This window comes from Tinamus guttatus, unplaced genomic scaffold (assembly GCF_059628265.1).
Source record: "Tinamus guttatus ecotype Peru unplaced genomic scaffold, ASM5962826v1 Tinamus_guttatus_pri_ptg000525l, whole genome shotgun sequence".
NCBI lineage: Eukaryota > Metazoa > Chordata > Aves > Tinamiformes > Tinamidae > Tinamus > Tinamus guttatus.
The window spans coordinates 2344788-2363642 of NW_028289059.1; the positions used below are offsets into that span (position 1 = coordinate 2344788).

An 18855-nucleotide genomic window follows, 5' to 3' on the forward strand; every position below is an offset into this window, starting at 1 on the left:
AAATTCAGAATAAATGAATACTTGATGATCACGTTTTGACACTTTTGATGGAAGGAATGCCACTTAAACTTTGTATTTTAAAGATAGAAAAGAATTTGGAAAGGGCCCAGAAACTTCCTATTGCTCACACTGTGTTTGTCCTGTCATTAAACAGAAAAACTTTTCCGGGAACCAGGGTGACATCCCCAAATTCACTTATAAACGTGCTTTTGTCTCCCCATATTGATACCATATCTGTCATGACCTCCGAGCGTGCTCTCCGTTTACTCCTGCATCATCTAAGGCGTCAGTACATTGAATTTAAATCTGAGATCCCTGTTTAGATTAGGGATGTGGTTGTAAGCTAAAAAGTGCTAGTGTTTAGCATTTCTGCTTTCTACAGAAGAAGCTGTATGGGTGTTCTGGACAGTGACCCACCGAAAATCTAGTGCCTATTTTTCACATATTCTGCTTGCTTGCTTGCTTGTTCTGAATATAAAATCAGGTCAAACTGTCAGTCTATTCATCTATTTGTCTTCTGAGAATTTATATAGAATACTTTGGTCTGTTTGTATTTCTTTTCTAAGAAAAAAAAAGAGATTTTAAAGATTTTAAACATATTTTGCTGAAACCTGACCTTCCTGGATGATACTAAATAGTTTTCTTTCACTAATGGATACAGAGCTCTTGGAGCTCTCTGGAGTTGAGACACGGACATGCGTTCCTCATTGTCAAAACACATAAATATTGGTTCCCTCAGGTTATTTTTACCTAGTCTCCACGGAGGCATTCCAGTGGATGGACCAGTCTAGTACAAAAGTCAACAGACAGACAGTCTGGCTCCAATTTCATGTCTCCATACTAACCTAACGAAAGTCATTTGCATTCTGGTATACAGAATGGCTGTAGTTGATCTTGACTCCTTTGTGTGCTAGCAATATCTGGCTAAATATTATGTCTCTGAAAGCAAAAGAGTTTTGCTTTTTATTCAGCAAATCATTTGGGGAAAACTTCAATTTTTTAATTAATATTATTATTCTTTTCTCTTTTGTGTGTGCTTGTGCAAAGTAGCACAAAATACCACTGGCAGAAGTTGGGTCTGCCTTTTATTCGTTTTCTCTGTTTGCTGTGCTTAAATCTTTATGAATTGCATGTTTCTTGCTTTCTTTTCAACACTCAGTTCTTTGTGCCACTTGAATCAGTTTGCAACTTCTGCTTCAAGTTGAAAGACAGTAAAAGGGTGATTTTCATGTTCCTCCGCATTCTGCAAACATTATGAAACCACTAGACTGAGAAAGCTGCTTCCTCTATCTGTTTCTGTATGTGAAGAGGTGGACTTAAGTGGCAAGAACTTGTACTTGACTGCTAATACTTGTTAAACAGTTGCAGTGCAAGCTTGGGTAAATTCATTAAAGGAAGATTTGTTTGTGACTTTTTTTCAGCAGAAGTTATGAAGTCTCTGGTTTATTTTATTTTGCATGTAGTACGTAACAATATTTCACACTCGCGTGTGCAAAACAGAGGCATAGGAAAACTCACTCTTAGAGTTAAAAAGTCAGGCATAGCTGGTTACACAAATACTACTAATAAGAAAATCATAAAAGCTTTGTCACATTTATGTCTTTCAGCTATACAAGGCAAGGCAGGAAATTGTGATACATAGTTGGTAGTTTCTGTTAAAATAAATTGGATTATAATGGAACATTTTATAGCATATTTCCGCATATAAGTCTGCTTCTACCCAGGAAGGAGAAAAAGGAGCTGAGACTCAAAAGTCTAAGATTCCAGTCTTGAAAACATTCCAGCAAATAACTTAACTCACGTAAATAAAAATGAGTTACCACCTGTGCATAAAGTTATGCACATGCCTTCATGTTCATGGCATTGAGGTAAAACGTATTGTGAATTCCCTTTACTATATGTTACAAAGAGGAAAAAAAAAGAAAAATTTACTGGCCACTGAAAAAACTGTAAGTGAAAAGAGAAACTAGCATGTTTGTACCTAACAACATTTTGATAAAAGTATTAGGCCTGATGAGCAATCTCGTGAGCCCAGGGCTTTTTATGTTTTGGTTTGTAAGTATGTGGGATTTTACAAGTCTGTTTATGGTGTATCTTCATCATCCCCGTGGAAAGCAGACATTTGCACGTGCTGCGCCATTCACCCGGTGGCTTTTGGATCCAGTGAACATCATTGCAGAAGACATAGGAGATCAAGTTATCTTACTGGGCACTGCAGTTTGTTTTTGCTTCTGAAAAGTAGTGGACCAGCTCAAAGGTCAACATAAAAATATTTCCTTTCACTCTCACTGGCAGAGAATTGGTCTAACTTTGGATCATTACAATTTCTTACGCGCTATTCTTCCCTTCAAGTCTGACTTTTTCATGAGCAAGGGTCAAAATATGTCTAAGTTTCAGATTTTACCATTAGTTTTTAAGTGCTTTGGGGCAGAAGCCATCTTTTATCCTGTCTTTGCAAAGACCTGAAATAGGAGACATCTGATCCTGATTGGGAAGCCTTTGATCACAGTACTAACAAATGATCATTTGAGGTTTTGTGTGATTTTGTTGCCAGATGGGAATATAGTGGGAAACGTTAAGTCTTTTAATCTCAACACATTTAAGAAAGGATTTCTGAAAACTCACTAATGTCAATCAGAGTTTAAATTATGAAATACAGATTTTTTTTTCTTATTTTAATGAGAAGAGGATCAAATCTACTTTATAAGTAGAGTACTGCAACAACCTTAATGTATAAAAGACATCAAATGAATTGTACAGTAATTGACCAGGTGTCACATGGAACAATTTTGTTCCTTCCTGTGCTATTGTCTTGGTACATAGACTCAGAAATATCAGTTATTGTTCTATGGCTCATTTTTCTTCTTCCTATTAATCAACAGTTAAGATAGATAGTTATATATTTTTATAAGAAGTTCAAGGATGAAAAATGCAGTATATTCTTATTATAATAAACATTTCTCTTTTGAGAAAATCATTCTGCCTTTACAGATCTCCATTACACATGATCATTAGTTTTCCCCTTGGTCATAGTTTAGCCAGGTTGTAAATGCCTTGACTTGTTGAAAATCATGTTTCAACAGCCCCAGTTTCCCAAATGTTCTCACATTATTTTAGCAGTCTCTTCTTGTAGTTTTATATTAAAATAACTTAATCCTGAAATGATATTGCTGAAGTTTATTGCAGGATTAATTTTTCAAAACACTTATTATACAATAGCTTTTAAAGTAGTTATGATTTACCTCAAGGGTAATTAAGTAGTTAATCTTGTTTTCTGTTTTTTAAGGATCCTCCAATGGCAGTGACCCTCGGCCTGCGAATGGAAGAAATGATTTTTAATCTTGCTGATACACATTTATTTTTTAACGACTTGGAGGTAAGAGTCAAAGGAACACCTAGGTTTTAACACAGCAGCTTTCCTGTGCATTCATGTTTGTTAAGTAAGTGTGATACTACGTGCTTGTCCAAACCTCCGTCAGACTCTAATGAGACAGATGAGACGGACCTGTGTATTTCCCATTCTTTCTCTTGAAGTTCTCAAAGTTTGCTTTCAATGACTGCTACCATCGAACCAAGAGTCACTCTTCTCTCGACACTCTTTGAGTAGCCTTTCGGCTTCCTAGCCCTCCTACTTTCCTGCTCAAATGATCAATATTCTTCATTTATTTCAAAGAGAACTATAGCTGCAGTAGGTTTATGTCAACATTGATGTCTCTAATGCCATAGAAACAGAGGACACAGTTTCCTTCTGATCAACACCGTCAAAACCTTTCCATTAGAAAGGTCTCATAGAAGAGCTTATGCTTATCCCTGCAGAATACTGTGAATTTGTGGTGAGAGATTCTAGACAGGAATGGCACATTCTGAAAAGGACTAAAGTAGTATATAGAAGAATATATGGAAGAAGGTATGGAAGTATATTTTGTAGAATAGGCAGAGGATGAAATACAACTCTCAAATTAAACTAGAGGCTTTTCAGGTCTTCCCTGCTCTGAATCAATTTTTTTCCTAGTAGAGTATATCAGTGTTGCCTCCATGGACAGTATTTAGCCAGTAACCACAGCTGGAAAACTGTGAGCTTTTGTTTAAAATGCCACAGGAAGGTATCTGATGAGTGAATGGAGAAAATGAGGATAAATTAGATTTTTTTTCCATCCATTGAAACCTGATTTTTTCTAGTGTGCATTTCTTCTGTTCCTTTGTTAGCCATAAGCAGTAGGAAAATCAGAAGGTAAGAGGCTGAGGTTGCCTTTGCTGTCTTTTGCAGACTTTGTTTATCCTCAGCTCCTTTCGAGTCAGGAAACTAGGATTTGCTTCACCCTATACCTGAACTGTACGTCCTCATTTCAGTGGCAGAAGCATAAGAAATTAAACCCCTGGATATGCCTCAGCCAGTCGGTGTTTTATTGCAGCCTTCGTGAGTCATCACTTGACAACGCAAGTGCATTCGGTGAATGTGCTCTTTCTGATGCCCCATACCGGGGATAGATTCCAAATCAATTTTTCAAAGCATTGCTTAAATTTCTTTTTAACTGACCTTTGCCCCAACACACTCACATTTCATGTGGCACTGAATGAACTTTAAGCCCTTCAGTAGAATGTGCCCAGATTTCATCAAGCCTGTGCTGAGTTCAAGTGGAAGAGTTCAGCAAAGAGAACTTTGCCCTTTTTACGTATCTCTCTATTTTTGCTTGTGGCTGCTGAAACTTCATTCCTTTCCTTATTTTTTTTTCTTGTATCCCTCAAGCTCAGCAGTCACAGGTCACTTAAAAATCTGGATCGTCACTTCTTGTATATTCTTAAAAGTGTGCTTTTAGTATCCTGTCCAAAAATTCATACTCCAGCTTATTCCAGAACTTGAACAGTGTCCAGACAGTTTTCATTTTTAGATAAATCAAAAAATTCTGCTTGGGGATTTTCTTTGAAAATCTCATAACTCAATCAGTTTGATTTGATTAAAACCAATTTCTGTAGGCAGTTAAGTGTTCTATAACCAAGAATTCAGCATTGGTTTAAAATCAGCTCTGCTACAAGATAACCAAAGCTTCCAAAATTCTTGTTCAGGTCTAGTTATTCATATACCAGAAGACCAAAAAGTTTCTGTGTTCTTGGCAAATAAGGTATAAAATTGCTTTTGTACTCAAGAGCATATCATCCTATGCCAAAATACATAGAGGCATCTTCATAATATGCAGATGAGCAAATCTGTTTAAATGTTTGCAGAGTGCAAGAATATTTCTAAGTGCTGAGTATTACAGTGGATCTGCATGATGACTGCGTAGGATATTCTCTTTCCCTTTTTCTGTTTCTCTCCCTCTCCTTCCTTCCTCAGGAGTAGTCTGCAATGTAGCAATAGGGTACTGAACTACTGATGGTCATGACCATCAAGACACAAGGCCCTTAGTTCTTCCTGGAAGAAGCGAAATGGGCTCCTATTCAGTGCACAGACAACTTATCCCTTCATCATCTCACTTTTCTGAAGGGCTGAGCCATCGTGTCCTGTATGCTCTCTCTTGCATCCATCTACCAATGATAAACCATGCAACTCCGGACATGATAGCTCTGAGAGACCAAAGAAGGCATATTTGTTTAATGCTGACTCCAGTCACTAAGTCCTCTAAGCTATCTTTTTTTTTTTTTTCCACTCGCTTGCTTGCTTGTAAATACTACATACCAAGGGCTCGTAATAACAACCAAGTGGTTGGAAGTTATCACATGCAAAAATAAAGCTTTCCTTCCTTTATGCAAATATGTCTTAGTACAATGACTGCTGATGCAGAAATTCCAATCTGTTGAGACGTTCCCTGCTGACCTACTAACCCATGTTCTAATCAGCCAAGCTGCAGTTTTATTTGAGGCTAGGCTCTTCTCCAGCTATTTCATTCTCAGTGTATAAATTTTAGTTAGCTTGAAAAGTATTGCTTGGGAGGGCAGTTGGTGCTTTGCCACGAAAATGGAAGTCTTGTGCTCTAGAAAGTTCATGTGCCTAAGCAATGCATAGGGGATGGGACTAAGTTCAGTAATAATATGCTGGATAATACATTCTGTTCTCCATCAGGTCTGAAATAAAACCAAACTTTTATTTCTATTTAAGTATTAATTTTAGGACAACTTTTAGAAAATTGGTAGGGCACACTATATGCATGCCCACAAAGCAGTCAGCATCTGCAAAATGCAAGCAGTAATTTGAACATGAGTTTTTCTATTTCCATGATCCTTCACTACTCTCCAGAGCAATGAAGAAAATCATATTTATTTAAAACAAACTAAACTACATTTTCATTTTTATGGTAAGCCTAGCATATTTTAAATAAGATTTTGTAATTGTTTTTTTTCTTATTAGGAAATGGAAATGATGGAGAAGAAATAGGTTTAAATTACAAACTACTTTTAACAGAGGTTGAAGCATACACATTAAATGAGTAGCTCTGTATTGCCTGAGAAGGCATAGTGCTGAATATCTGCTCTTTAATAACGTTTTTGTTTTCACTGCAGTGAGTCAGTGTTTTTACTGGATAATGAAATTGCCATTCCAGGAGGATAATTTTATGGATGATTTGTTGATTCTGTACTCCTAAATTTTCAGGCTCTTGACTGCCCCCAAGTATTATTTAAACTAGCATTCGAACCTAAATTCATTTTCTGTGCATTCAGTAAGAGCAAATATATTTTATCTTTCTTAGTTTAGACCTTGCACAGCCAGTGACTCAGAGTGACATGGCTAAGCCAGAACTGCAGTTGTTGTGAAAGGATCTTTACCTTAACATTTAAATTGGCAAACAGCTTGCTTTCCTTCCTCTGCACAACTGTTTGGTTTCACTCACAAATCCAAATCTAGTTTTATACCACCAGTTCCCTGTTTCTTCTGGGAAAAGGAGACAACTGCCTCAAATCTGCCGTCTGCTCATTTTTACAAAGCTTTCCTTTCTTTTTAAAAGTTTACTTGCTTTAGATAGGTGAATTTGTAGAATGTGATGAATGAAAAAAATCAAAATAAAATGAGAGTCAAGTAGTGGGAATTCATGAGTGAATGAGCAAAACGTGAGATTAAATAAATAAATACATAAATAAATAAGCTCAGCCTTGGTCACTCACAGCAGAATTGTTACCTGGCATTTTCAAGGCTGGTGCACTATAGCTGAATGACTTAGCAAAACCCAGGGAATAGCAGACGCTCATGTTTACTCACGAGGACTTCTGTGTGCTGTCCATGTACTTAGTACTTGTTCAGATCCACAGTTCAGATCCAATTTTTAAACTTTTAAAAATTTTTAATGTTTTGACCTGTCCCATTGAAACCGGTGAAGGTGATGAAGCTAGATATTGCTCAGATGCTATAAAACACTGAGTTACAAATTGTCCCAAAGAAATGTCTTGTCTGATTTTTGAGTTCCTGTGCTCCACTGCGTGGACTATCATTGCTTTTTTTTTTTCCAGGAGAATAAACACAGATAAAGAAAGGAACCTTTTTATTTCAGCCTTCACCTCCCTTTTTCTCTCTCTTTTCATCTGTTGTTTATATCCAAATTCATCTTCTTTAAAATATTCTACAGCTGAAAATAATCTGTTTCTTAGACATAATCAAAATGTACTTTATTTCTCTAGTGGGGAGAAGAGTGATATTTTCTGTTCCTCAAACTGCAGTTCTTCCATGCCTGTCTCAGAGGATTAAGCCAGATGAGCAGAATTTGACCACTCGGTCTTTTAATATCGATACTAAAATTTCACATTATGATTGCTTGTATTAAAATGACATTGTATGTGTTTATTTATCCACCAATTACTAATCAGACTTTTTTAACAAAATTACTTCATGTGAGTAAAATAAATAAATAACCTACCTACTAAATTTTCATTCACAGCAATGCAAAGAAAAATTTGGATGAGAAATGGCATTTCCCCCAAATCACACTGACATTGTTTTTTTCCTGAATAAAATCTAGTAATCTCTGGAAATCAGTCCTCTGCTCAGATTTGTCCCTTCTCTGATCATCTTAGCACTGGTATGAGACTGACATGTGAAACATAGTGCATATTCCAGCATGTCATAGAAAGTATCACCCAAGTGGAGTTTGTCAGCCACTTTGTTTAAAGTAGGTGACCCAGCTAACTCTTTATTTGAAGCATGAAACTGTGTATTCAGAAAGTTCAGCCCCACTTTGTCCTAATAATGAGATTCAATTATTGAAAACAACATAGTTGGTGCTGATTTTTAAACTCTTCATAAATTAAATTATGACTATGTTAACAACAATAATTTTAAACTCTAAAAAACAGAATCAAAACTTATACTGGAAAGTATAATTTCCAATCACTGAGTTTCAAATGTGTCTTTGAGTTAAGATGCTAATTCTAGCAAATACGGAAAGAGTAATACAGTGCCTGCCTGTTTGTATTTGCCATTGCATGGGGACTTAAATTATCCTATGTATTACCCTGTTTTTCTGCTGTAAATAGTGTGCAGAAAGAGGCATGTGACAGCCATACACTTACAAAAACAATTTGGAGGGGAGTTAAAATTTCCCTGTACCTTGCACTTCCCTGGAGTTACTTTCAGCCCTTCTGAAACCAGGAAATAGTGCAGAGACATTGTCCAAGGCTGATTGATTCTTTGAGATTTCCCAGCCAAAGTTACTTGGGTAAATCAAGACTGATAAGCTCTCCACACTCCTAGAGGTTTAACATAAATGCCTTTTGAGGCACTTCATTACTAGTTTTCAGAGAGTGGGGAAATGCAGGTTAGGTGATTTTGAAACACTAGTACACTAGAGAGACTCAAAGAGAGGGCTGGCTTTTAAAATTAAAAATAGTTGTTATCGAAAATCACACTGAAATAACATATCACTTTTCTGAAGCCCTATTTCCATTCATAATTTATATACCATAGAAAGAGTTTAAGTTTCTATTTTTGAAGTTTTCAAGGAATCGAGGCAATATGAGGCTGTGAGCGTACATATGCTGCCATCTTCTGGTGCGGCCTGTGTCCTGCAGAGATCATTTCTTGACAGCTCTGCTGAGCACATGGTGCTCATACTCCCTTAAAAAAATTCTCATTGATTTTTTCTTTTCAATAGGAGTGTGATCAAGTTCATATAGATGATGTTTCTTCTGATGATAATGGGCAAGATCTAAGGTAAGATCTAATGTTTCTTTCAAAATAATTTTCTTCAAAGATTAAATAAATTGAGCACTTACAGGAATACATTGTATTTATTTTTACTGTATTTTGGGTGTTTGCAGTACCTACAGTTTTGCAACTGATGGCTTCCATGCAGCTGCAAGTAGTGCAAACCTTTGTCTGCCAACAGGTGTAAGAGGAGGGGTTGACTGGATGAGGAAGCTGGCTTTCCGTTACAGAAGAGTAAAAGAGTTGTATAATACTTACAAGAACAACATAGGAGGTGAGTTTAAGGAACACATTTTTTTGTCAAAAATAATTCAGATTACTGATCAGGTTAAACCATGTGGTAATGAACTCATCCCAAGTGAAACAGCCGTGGAAGCCACTTTGTGAGTAGTAAAGGGATTGGACCTTCTGCTATTGACAGTTACAGGAATGACAGATCCTACCTGATGCTGTTGTGCAGGGAAACCAGATATGCAGAGCTCCATTCAACATGCTGAGAGCCCATTTTTCCTCCTTCAGACCCAGCTTGGATATACCTACCTACCAATGGACTTACTGGCTGAGTCACTTAGCTTGCCTAAAATAAAATAATTATAAAACACCTCCGGAGCTAACACAGTTAATTGTGTTAGCAAGAAAGTCTCAACTTCATTTGAGAGGAGAACTTTTTATTATTGTTTTCACTTACAAACATTTCAGTGCCGGCATGTTTTAGGAAGTGATAGGAGCAAAGCTGAAGCAGTATGTCCTAGAAAGTTGTGTGTGAATTGTAGAGTCAGACAGCCCTCCTCTGAAGAGGGGAATATGTCAGCTACTGCTCAAAGATTTAGAGAACACAGAATACTTACAGGTCTTCAAACATTTCTACAGCACTATTTGAGATAGAGAAGAGGCCAGCCCAACCAGGCAGTGGTTCAAGGGAACTCTCTCCCATTCTGTAGAATGGACTTTTTTCAAGTCAGTTGAAATTTATTTCTGAAAAATTTGAAACTCAAAGAAAAGCTCACCCAGAGTAAAAACAAATAGGCATACTCTTAACACTTCCTGCAGTTTCTCAGAAATGTAAAACTATTTTTCTAACACTATGGACAATGAATTTGTCATTTTATGAAATAGTTAAATCTGGCTTATGTTACTGGTTCAAAATCTTTTCTCAGGATGGAGCAATATCAGAGAAGGGTGATAGGAGATGGTTAGATTTTACATGCTCTGAAGTGTGGTGACTTGAGTCCCTAGAAGTGAACAATAGTTCCCAAAGAAACTGCCCTGCCTTGGCCTTCCTTGCTGTCATGAATGGAGTCTTTATATATAAAGAACGCATACAACAGCCTTACCAACAAGTTTACTTGGTTTATGTATGACATCTCTTAATGCATCTAGGATTCTAAAGCAGTTACATTTCATAAAAGCTTGATGATAGTGTATGTCAGAGCACAGCATAGAGGAACACATTGATAGGAAGCATCATTGCAAAGACCCAGTACAGTTATGAGCTGGTACATTATGTTCAGATTTTTTCTGTCCCGCACAAATCATGCTTCTGAAATATATTCCACTTGGGAAAGTGGCATTAATGGGCAAGTTCCTCCACTCGCTAGTCTCTATAATGGTCTTTTTTAATTGATTTTATGTGTGTAACTTTTTATTTCAAAACTGCAATTAGAAGACAAGAGAGGACTAGGTCAAACTGGGAGTTTTTAGGTTGCTTTGTTTCAGATTTTTAAAAGACAGTCATCACCACTTCATGGAAATACAGCATATGAAAGAGGAGAGGGACACTAAAGGTCACTGTGCCTGCTTGCCTGATCTTCCAGGTCATATGTAAATTTAAAATAGTTTCGTTCTAAAGAAATCAGCACTAACTAAGTTTTGAGAACATATTATGTACAGTCATTTCAGGACTGTAATATTTTAAGTCCTCCAAAAGGACTTATCATTAGTAACTAGAACAAAAGGTGAAGAGCAAGCAAATAAATGCTCTGTTTTCACATGCCTCACCTGAGTTTCACATATAAAATGAGCCATAAGCAGGGCAGTTATAAGCATACACAGTTGCTAGAAAAAAAAATGTAAAGTTACTTGTTCTCTATGAGTTCTCTATGGACAGAATCTCTATGAGTTTCTACCTATGATCCCCTCATCACTGCCCATCGTAACTAGAGGATAAGCTGTATGTAAGCAGTTCATTTCAAAAATATGAGAAGTATGTTTAAAGACGTGGTGAAGGAGCCTGAATATACCAAAAAAAAAATCAGATGACTACGTATTAGATAGATATCTACATTATTCTGGCATTTCTTGTTACAATGATGTCACAAGATTGCAAAGGAAGCAGGCAGCTGAAGACAACAGAGAGAAGACAACAGTTCTTTGCTGTTTTTAAAATTCTAGTGGAATTGAAAATAGAAACAATCTCTGCAAAATCTGTAAATTCCAACCAGCACAGAATTCAATTGCTTTTCTTTTATCTTTTTTTTTGCATAAAAGGTCTCCTCGGTCCTGCTAAAAGAGATGCATGGTTGCAATTAAGAGCAGAGATTGAAGCTCTAACAGATTCCTGGCTAACAAATGCACTTAAATCATTATCAATTATTAGCACAAGGTATGTATTTGAGTCTACTGTAAAACTCTTTTTTTTTTATGTATAACATGTAATTGCTTGTTCATAGATTACAATATTATAGTACTTCTGCAGAACAGAAGCTTAACATGATTTTTAGGTGTGATGAAGGAAAAATTCCATGGAAATTGATTTCATTTTCAGTGATCCCAACATTTACTGGAGACTTGAATGAAAGGACTTTTAAAATATAGTAAATTGCCCTGTGTATTTTACCTTTATAGAACTTTGATCCAGCCTTTAAATTACTACCCTGTGAGCAACATCCTCTGAACTCCAAATATGTTTTATTTTTCTATGTTTGTGCCTGTTCACAGTGGTACCTAAGTACAGTACATATCCTAAAGGGCAAAATTATTTTCTTTCTGTGTTTCTTCCAAATAAATCAATATTGAACATACATGTAAGTTTTTACAAAAGTAAGTATTTTAGAAAACGTAAGTATTTACTTACATTATGCACTAGTATTAAATTAAAAGTCTGTGCTTCCAGTCCTGAGGCATAAAATTAGCTGTTCTTTTGAGGTAATAAAATGGGGAACACTGCTGCTGCTTAGTTAGCCATGCAGTTTTTCTTCTGAAGACCTTAAAAATGCAAGCTTTGCATGATAATGAAAGGAAAATATTTAGCCATCTTGCCTCTTCGTCATGTCTGAAGGAGAAATCAGTGTTGAGTGAAAGAACAAACTTGGTAACATGTGAAAAACTATTGAAAAACTATTTTAATTTTACAAATATTTTTCAATATGTTTCTCAATTTTTGTTTAAATTTATGAGAAGCATTGTAAGTACTTCAAGAGCACAAAAATAAAAATGTTTAATTTGCTGTGCTTAGTTCTTCATTTCTTAGCTCAAGTAGTCTATAATGAACACCATTGGAACACAGGCAGATGAATCTGGAAGAATTCTAAACAATTTCTTAAAACTGTTAAGTAATACTCATTTATTTACAGATTTACAGTTATATTATGCACAGATATAAATTTTCAGAAGATACCTATGAGATGGCTAAACACTATTTACATGTTACTGACAGGAAACTGAAATGCATAAAGACAGAAAGGGTAGCCTAAGGTTTTACTGGGATATTGTAGAAGGACCAGAATTCAAAATCGCTTTCAACTTTATCTTCACACTTCGGTCATGCTCATGTTCCAGCTTATCATTGCTTGGGAAATAGCTTTTTCATAAAGCAACGTGGACATTTTTCTGGGGTGGTGGTGCTGAGTAGCACAGCAATGTGTGCGGAAGTAAATACTGAGGAATGTTAAATATGCTGTCATCAGCTGTGTTATCACATCAGTATTTGGGAAATGGATTTAAAAACTGCTTCTCTCCTTTTAGGAGTAACTGTGTAAATGTCTTGGTAACAACAACCCAGCTTATTCCAGCACTTGCAAAAGTCCTGCTATACAGCTTAGGAGGGGCTTTTCCTATTGAAAATATTTACAGTGCAACCAAAATAGGTAAGAAAATCATACTTTCATCCAATCAAACTACACGGCTTTATCAGTAATTTTTTTAGCCAATGATGGATTCAAAACCACTTGCCTGATATTTATGTCGTTTGTTATAAGAGCTGTGTATTGTGTATGGTTAGATTTGTTTTTTTATCTTTAATAGGAACCTAAATGCAGCTTATTTTCTGTGGTACTGAAAGGAGTAAAGGCTCCAGAACTATATCTCTCATAGTGAAAAAAAAAGTGGAAAAGAATAAAGAGAAGAGTTTTGTGAAATGAAATCTGAACGGAGCTTTTTTAAAAAATAGTCTCTGGTCTGACCTCTAGCTCTATGTAGGCTAGGACACAGCTTCACAAACTTTTCCCGGGAGCACAGGACATGTGTGATGGTAAATAACAACCATTACCAGCAGAAGACATGTTGATGGATACCCCAGGGCAGCTCCCTACTTTGTTGGTAAATGCTTTCCTCTTTGAAGGAGCTGGTGAATCAGTTTTGGGATTTTTGGTTTTGAAATCGCATCCAAAATTTTTGTGTAGACCAATAAATGTCACCATTCTTGTGAAAGGCAATACAGCCTGTAACTACTTGTCAGATGTCCAAAATTCTTAGCAGATTTCATGATGTATCATTTGATTTGATGTATCATTCTGTATCCGCATTGTTTTGTATATCACTGAGTCACAGATTGCATTGGCAGAGTATTCAAATATATTTCCTAGATGATTTTCACAAGTGAAAAAAATAATGCATATCCTAACAGTGTCAGGAAAATCAATTACTTCAATCATATAGAAATATACAAAAAAACTTGAGTTGAGGCAGAAGTATCACAAACACCACATCATCTTAACCAGCCTATGGAATGAACATTATCTCTCTTACAGCCTGTTTGCTTTGGATTCAGTTACTGAGATTACACTCAGACCATGGGGAGGCATTGAGAAATGGTGCCAACATCACAGAAGGGGGTGGGAAGTGAAGCACCATTTCCAGAAGACTTTGAAGGAATTCTGCATCAGGAATTCCTCCTGGGAACAATGTGGTCACTGTTACAACTCGGTCAGGAACACAGTGAACTCTGCCGGGTACAAGATCTCGATCAATTTTTCATCTTGGTGATCCCTGCACTGCACAGGATGCAGGGCTGTAACTGTGACTATCCTCATTCAGCAGTTAATACACAGAATACTTTTCCTAGTCATACACCTTTTTTTATGGACCGTCTGGAGAAAAACAGGAGTGCACTAAGGAAAACAGGAGTGTGCTAAGAATCACAGGTCTAGAAATCATGAGCTCATGAGAAGAGACTGAAAAACCTGGGGGGAAACATAGCAGTGGTCTTAAAGTATCTAAAAAGCCATTGCAGAGAGGAAAGAAATAATCTTACTCTCTGTTGATGGAAGGTAAGACAACAACTGATGGTTTCATTGCAGTAGGGCAGGTTGGATATCAAGGAGAAACTTCCTAATGTTAAGGGTTAATTAAACATGGGAATCACCTCTAAAAGTTGTGAAATCACCAACTTGAGAATATTTTTAGAATAGCTTACAAAGGCATTTGTTGGGTAAAAGTGAAATTGCAGTAGCGGGGAAAGATTGGTTAGATGACTTCTTGTAGCCCTTCTCAATCCTACTTATTATTTGTTGTTACTGTCTTAGCCTCTTGCTTTCATATTCCTATAACAGGCAAATATTTCATGGGAGTTCCCCCTGGAAACTTCTATCTAATTTTATTTTCTTTGTGCATTGCACTCTGACCATTTTTTTTTCCATTGCTACTTTGTTCATTGCTGCAGATACATTGAAGTAAAGTTCTTCTTTTGTTGAAAAATTATTATTACAGTAATAAGGAATCCTTGAATTCAATGATCTGTTCACTGACTTATTCATTTTTTACAGTGTTGGCAATCCTTTTATTTTAGTAGCTTTTCTGTAAATCTTAACATGGAGTTTCAGAGGAAGTAGCTTATTGTCACCAAGGGAATGAATTGCTTCTTGCTAGCTTTTGCTCTAAATCCTGAGCTGTAAAAAATTAGTAGTAACAATGTCTTACCACTGCAATAATCCTTTATAGAGCTTCACTATAACTTACTTGATAGCTTCATAAGCAGTGCATTGTTTTGCAGGCAAAGAGAGCTGTTTTGAGCGTATAGTGTCCAGATTTGGCACTAACATAACTTATGTTGTGATTGGAGATGGCCGAGATGAGGAGCATGCAGCTAATCAGGTAACTTCACTCTGAACCCTTATCTCATTTATCTTCCAGGAAAAGAAAGTTGCTTTGAACGAATAATGCAAAGGTTTGGCAGAAAAGTAGTATATGTTGTAATTGGGGATGGTGTAGAAGAAGAACAGGCAGCAAAAAAGGTAACCTGTCTCCTGAAATGTTGGTGTGATACATAGCTACTAATGCAAGCCTTTCTGTTTGCATTTCTGTTAGTGTTGCACAATGGCAGAATGACAAATAATTTCAGTCTACAGATGCAAGGCAACAAGAGCATGATGAGACCAGCACTTACAGTAAAACGAACCATTTGGATTCAAGCATTTGCTTTATTTCAGTTTGGAAAGAAAAAAAAGGAAAATTATTTATAAAATAAATGAGAGACTAAAACTTTGCTTCTTTTAGTCAAAATTAAGATATTTTCACATAACTCCAGAGACTCCATCCACCTGGACACCACCCTGTGCCACATGCTCAAGGTGTCCCTGCTTGAGCAGGGGCATTGGACTAGGTGATCTCTAGAGGTCCCTTCCAACCTCAACCATTATGTGGTTCTGTGATTCTATGAAAACTGATGGGGGGCAAAATATCTGATTAATTTATTTCAAGCAAAGTAAACCTAAAAAGGTGACACACCAAGAGCTTGGAAATAATCGATGGGTAGTGGTGGTCTCTAAAGGGTGAAATCAGGGAGGTTTCAGGAAAACTGTTACAGAGAATGTGGAAAAATATTAAAAGGATAGTGGAAATTTTTGTCAACATAAGCAGAGATCTGCTATTTGCTGGAGGGTATGTGATGAACATATAGTTTACTTCAAGAAATACATATCTGCCAAGCCATAAAGGACACAATGTACATATTTTGCAAAAGTGATGTTTGTCAAAAAGATCTGATTCTTTAGAACTAATCAATTTTCTCAAGTTAAACATTCAAGTGGAAACTTCCCCAGATAACCTTTCAGTGTTCAGAAACAGAGAAAATAATATGGGAGCTGTCCTTCCCATAGAATGTGCAGAAACTGATTTCTTTTTGCCTTAGACCACACAGCACAAGTGGCATAAATTGTGCTAGGAACAACAAAATTAAATACCCTTTTAGTATTAAGCATTTTTACAGTATAGTTGCAATGGAAACAAAAGGCTAATAACCAAAATGCTCACTCCAAATGGTTCTTTAACATAGGTACATTACTGGTGATGGGTCTTTTATAGTTTGTGCTAAACAAAGGTGGTTGGATTGTGTACTTTCCAGTTTGGCATGCTTTTTTTTTTTTTTTTAACGGTATCTATATTGCATGAACAGATACAGATTCATAGGGAGGGATGAACCCAGTACTTTACAAATAGATCTGAACAGAATGGAGAAGTATGTTGTTTTTATTCCATTCTGAACAACTGCTGAGGCAGAACAGTGCATAAATTTGCTTGTCTTACAGACACTTACGTTCTCTGCAACACAAATTATCTTTTTTTTTTTTAAAAAAAAAAAAAGCAATTTGTTGTTTTCTCCCTAGGAGATTTTTTCCCTTGGTGGAAAAAAGTGTAATTCAACTCTACTTCAAAGTAAGTGAGGCCTCTTTTAATGAAAATTTTATAACCTTTTAAGTGGTCATTCCATCTTTCACAAAGTATAGTAACTGGAGCAGAAACAGATTTTCCTATTGATGCTCCACTGTATGGGATTCCATGCTAAAAATAAAGGCAAACAGCTCCCTTTAAGTAATGGGTTCTTTCCAAAAAAAAAAAAAGTAGGAAAGATAATCTGTTTATTTGCTTTCAGTCAAAGAAATAACCTCAGATCTATTTTGGCCTGATTTTTGTCAGTATCTTACTAACAAAAATCAATCCAGAAACCCAGTGGTGTAACATACATGGTTGCAAGTTGACCAGACATGTGTCATATACCAGCCTATGTTACTGTCTTCATTTTTCCTCACCTTTTTTCCCCTTCTAACAAACACAGCACAACATGCCTTTCTGGAGGATATCCAGTCATTCGGACCTCTTGGCTCTCCATCAAGCACTGGAACTAGAGTATTTGTAACTGTGTTCTAAAGTTGGCGCTCCGTTTTTTTTATATATATATATATTTCAAGTACACTGAATTTTTATGTGTGATTCAATGCCTCTGGCTTTACACATATGAATTGTCTTAAGAAGGGAAGAAATATTTGGAATTAAAAATTCCAAATTGAAGAATTCAGATTACTGAATGGAGTTGAAACATTAGTGCTACGTAAGGAAGCTCTATGGTCTTATATATGCAACGTTTTTAAATGAATTAAAACTGTGGAGGTTGCTGGTACATACCAAGTGAGCCCTGATAGGAGAGAGCAAAGGACTCGAACTGGCAAAGCACCAACATGCGTTTTCCAACCGACATTCCTCAAAGTGGGATATATTCTCAGCACTGAGGTTTGAACCAGACTTTAGCCTACCTAACCCAGAAAATCTGAATTGGAATGCACTCAGACTGTATAATGACAATCCTGTCTAGTCCTGTAATTTGTGTAAATTATTGATGAAAATAATTTACTGTGACTTTATTAGCAGCTGATTTTGGAAGTGGATGCAATTTTTCTTTCATTTTTTTGGGGGGGAGGGGAGGGAGAGGGTTATATAATATTGTCTCTTTTATAAGTTTGGCAAACAGAATGTGCATAATGATGTGTTGTGCCTTAAAGAGAAGACTGTGTTCGTGTGTTATAATGTAATTTTGGTTAAAAACTATGTAGATAAACAAAAAAAAAATCTTTGTGATAATTTTTGACATGACCAAATTTCAAATTCAAAGTAATCAAAGAGCAGGGCTGCACCAAGGCATTTAAGTATTTGTTGCAGTAAGAAAAAAATAATAAAGGAAAGTTTGTGTTTTTATTTGGATTCTGAATAATTCCACTGATTTTTTGAGGCAAGTTAAGAGGATATTGGGAGATTGATACTGGGGACCGTTACCTTGAAAGCTAACATCTGTTTAACACTTTGAACATCATGTCTTGATTCCCCATTGAGAGATCGAAGAGCCATATTCATAAAATACTTAGTGCACTGAAAGCCATGCAGTGAGTGCATCTGCTATATTTGAAAGAAGAAATTCCCACCCAGTAGACAGGTATTTGGAGAGTGCTGGTGGCATTACTGGAAGTGAAAATGCAATGTCACTAAGTTACTTAGGAAAGAAAAAACAGCCTTTTTTTTTTTTTTTTTGGTAAATACAACAATGTTTTGGTAGCTCTTCCAATGAAGTGTTTTTGGACTTAGATGTTTAAATAGTAGCTCATGCATCTGAGGAGAAGACAAAAAGCAGTGGGGCGGATTTGTGAAGAAGTACTGAGAAATACATTCCCTTAATTTCAGCCATTTCTAATCATAATTATGGGTCACACAATGATAACTATCCCCTGAGATTTTAACCTGCTACC

The 18855-nt window shown here is 36.3% G+C and overlaps 1 protein-coding gene across 1 annotated transcript in view; it reads left to right on the top strand.

Annotated features, from left to right (window-relative positions):
* The window catches only part of EYA4 (EYA transcriptional coactivator and phosphatase 4), a 125078-nt gene extending 107129 nt beyond the window's left edge, over nucleotides 1–17949 (top strand). The window contains exons 13-19 of the mRNA XM_088533892.1: nucleotides 3287–3376; nucleotides 9075–9133; nucleotides 9241–9401; nucleotides 11615–11729; nucleotides 13091–13212; nucleotides 15336–15436; nucleotides 17397–17949. Of these exons, the coding sequence (XP_088390018.1) occupies nucleotides 3287–3376; nucleotides 9075–9133; nucleotides 9241–9401; nucleotides 11615–11729; nucleotides 13091–13212; nucleotides 15336–15436; nucleotides 17397–17477 (729 nt within the window). The 3' untranslated portion in view covers nucleotides 17478–17949. The remainder of the gene's footprint in view (nucleotides 1–3286; nucleotides 3377–9074; nucleotides 9134–9240; nucleotides 9402–11614; nucleotides 11730–13090; nucleotides 13213–15335; nucleotides 15437–17396) is intronic.
* Nucleotides 17950–18855: the final 906 nt, after the last annotated feature.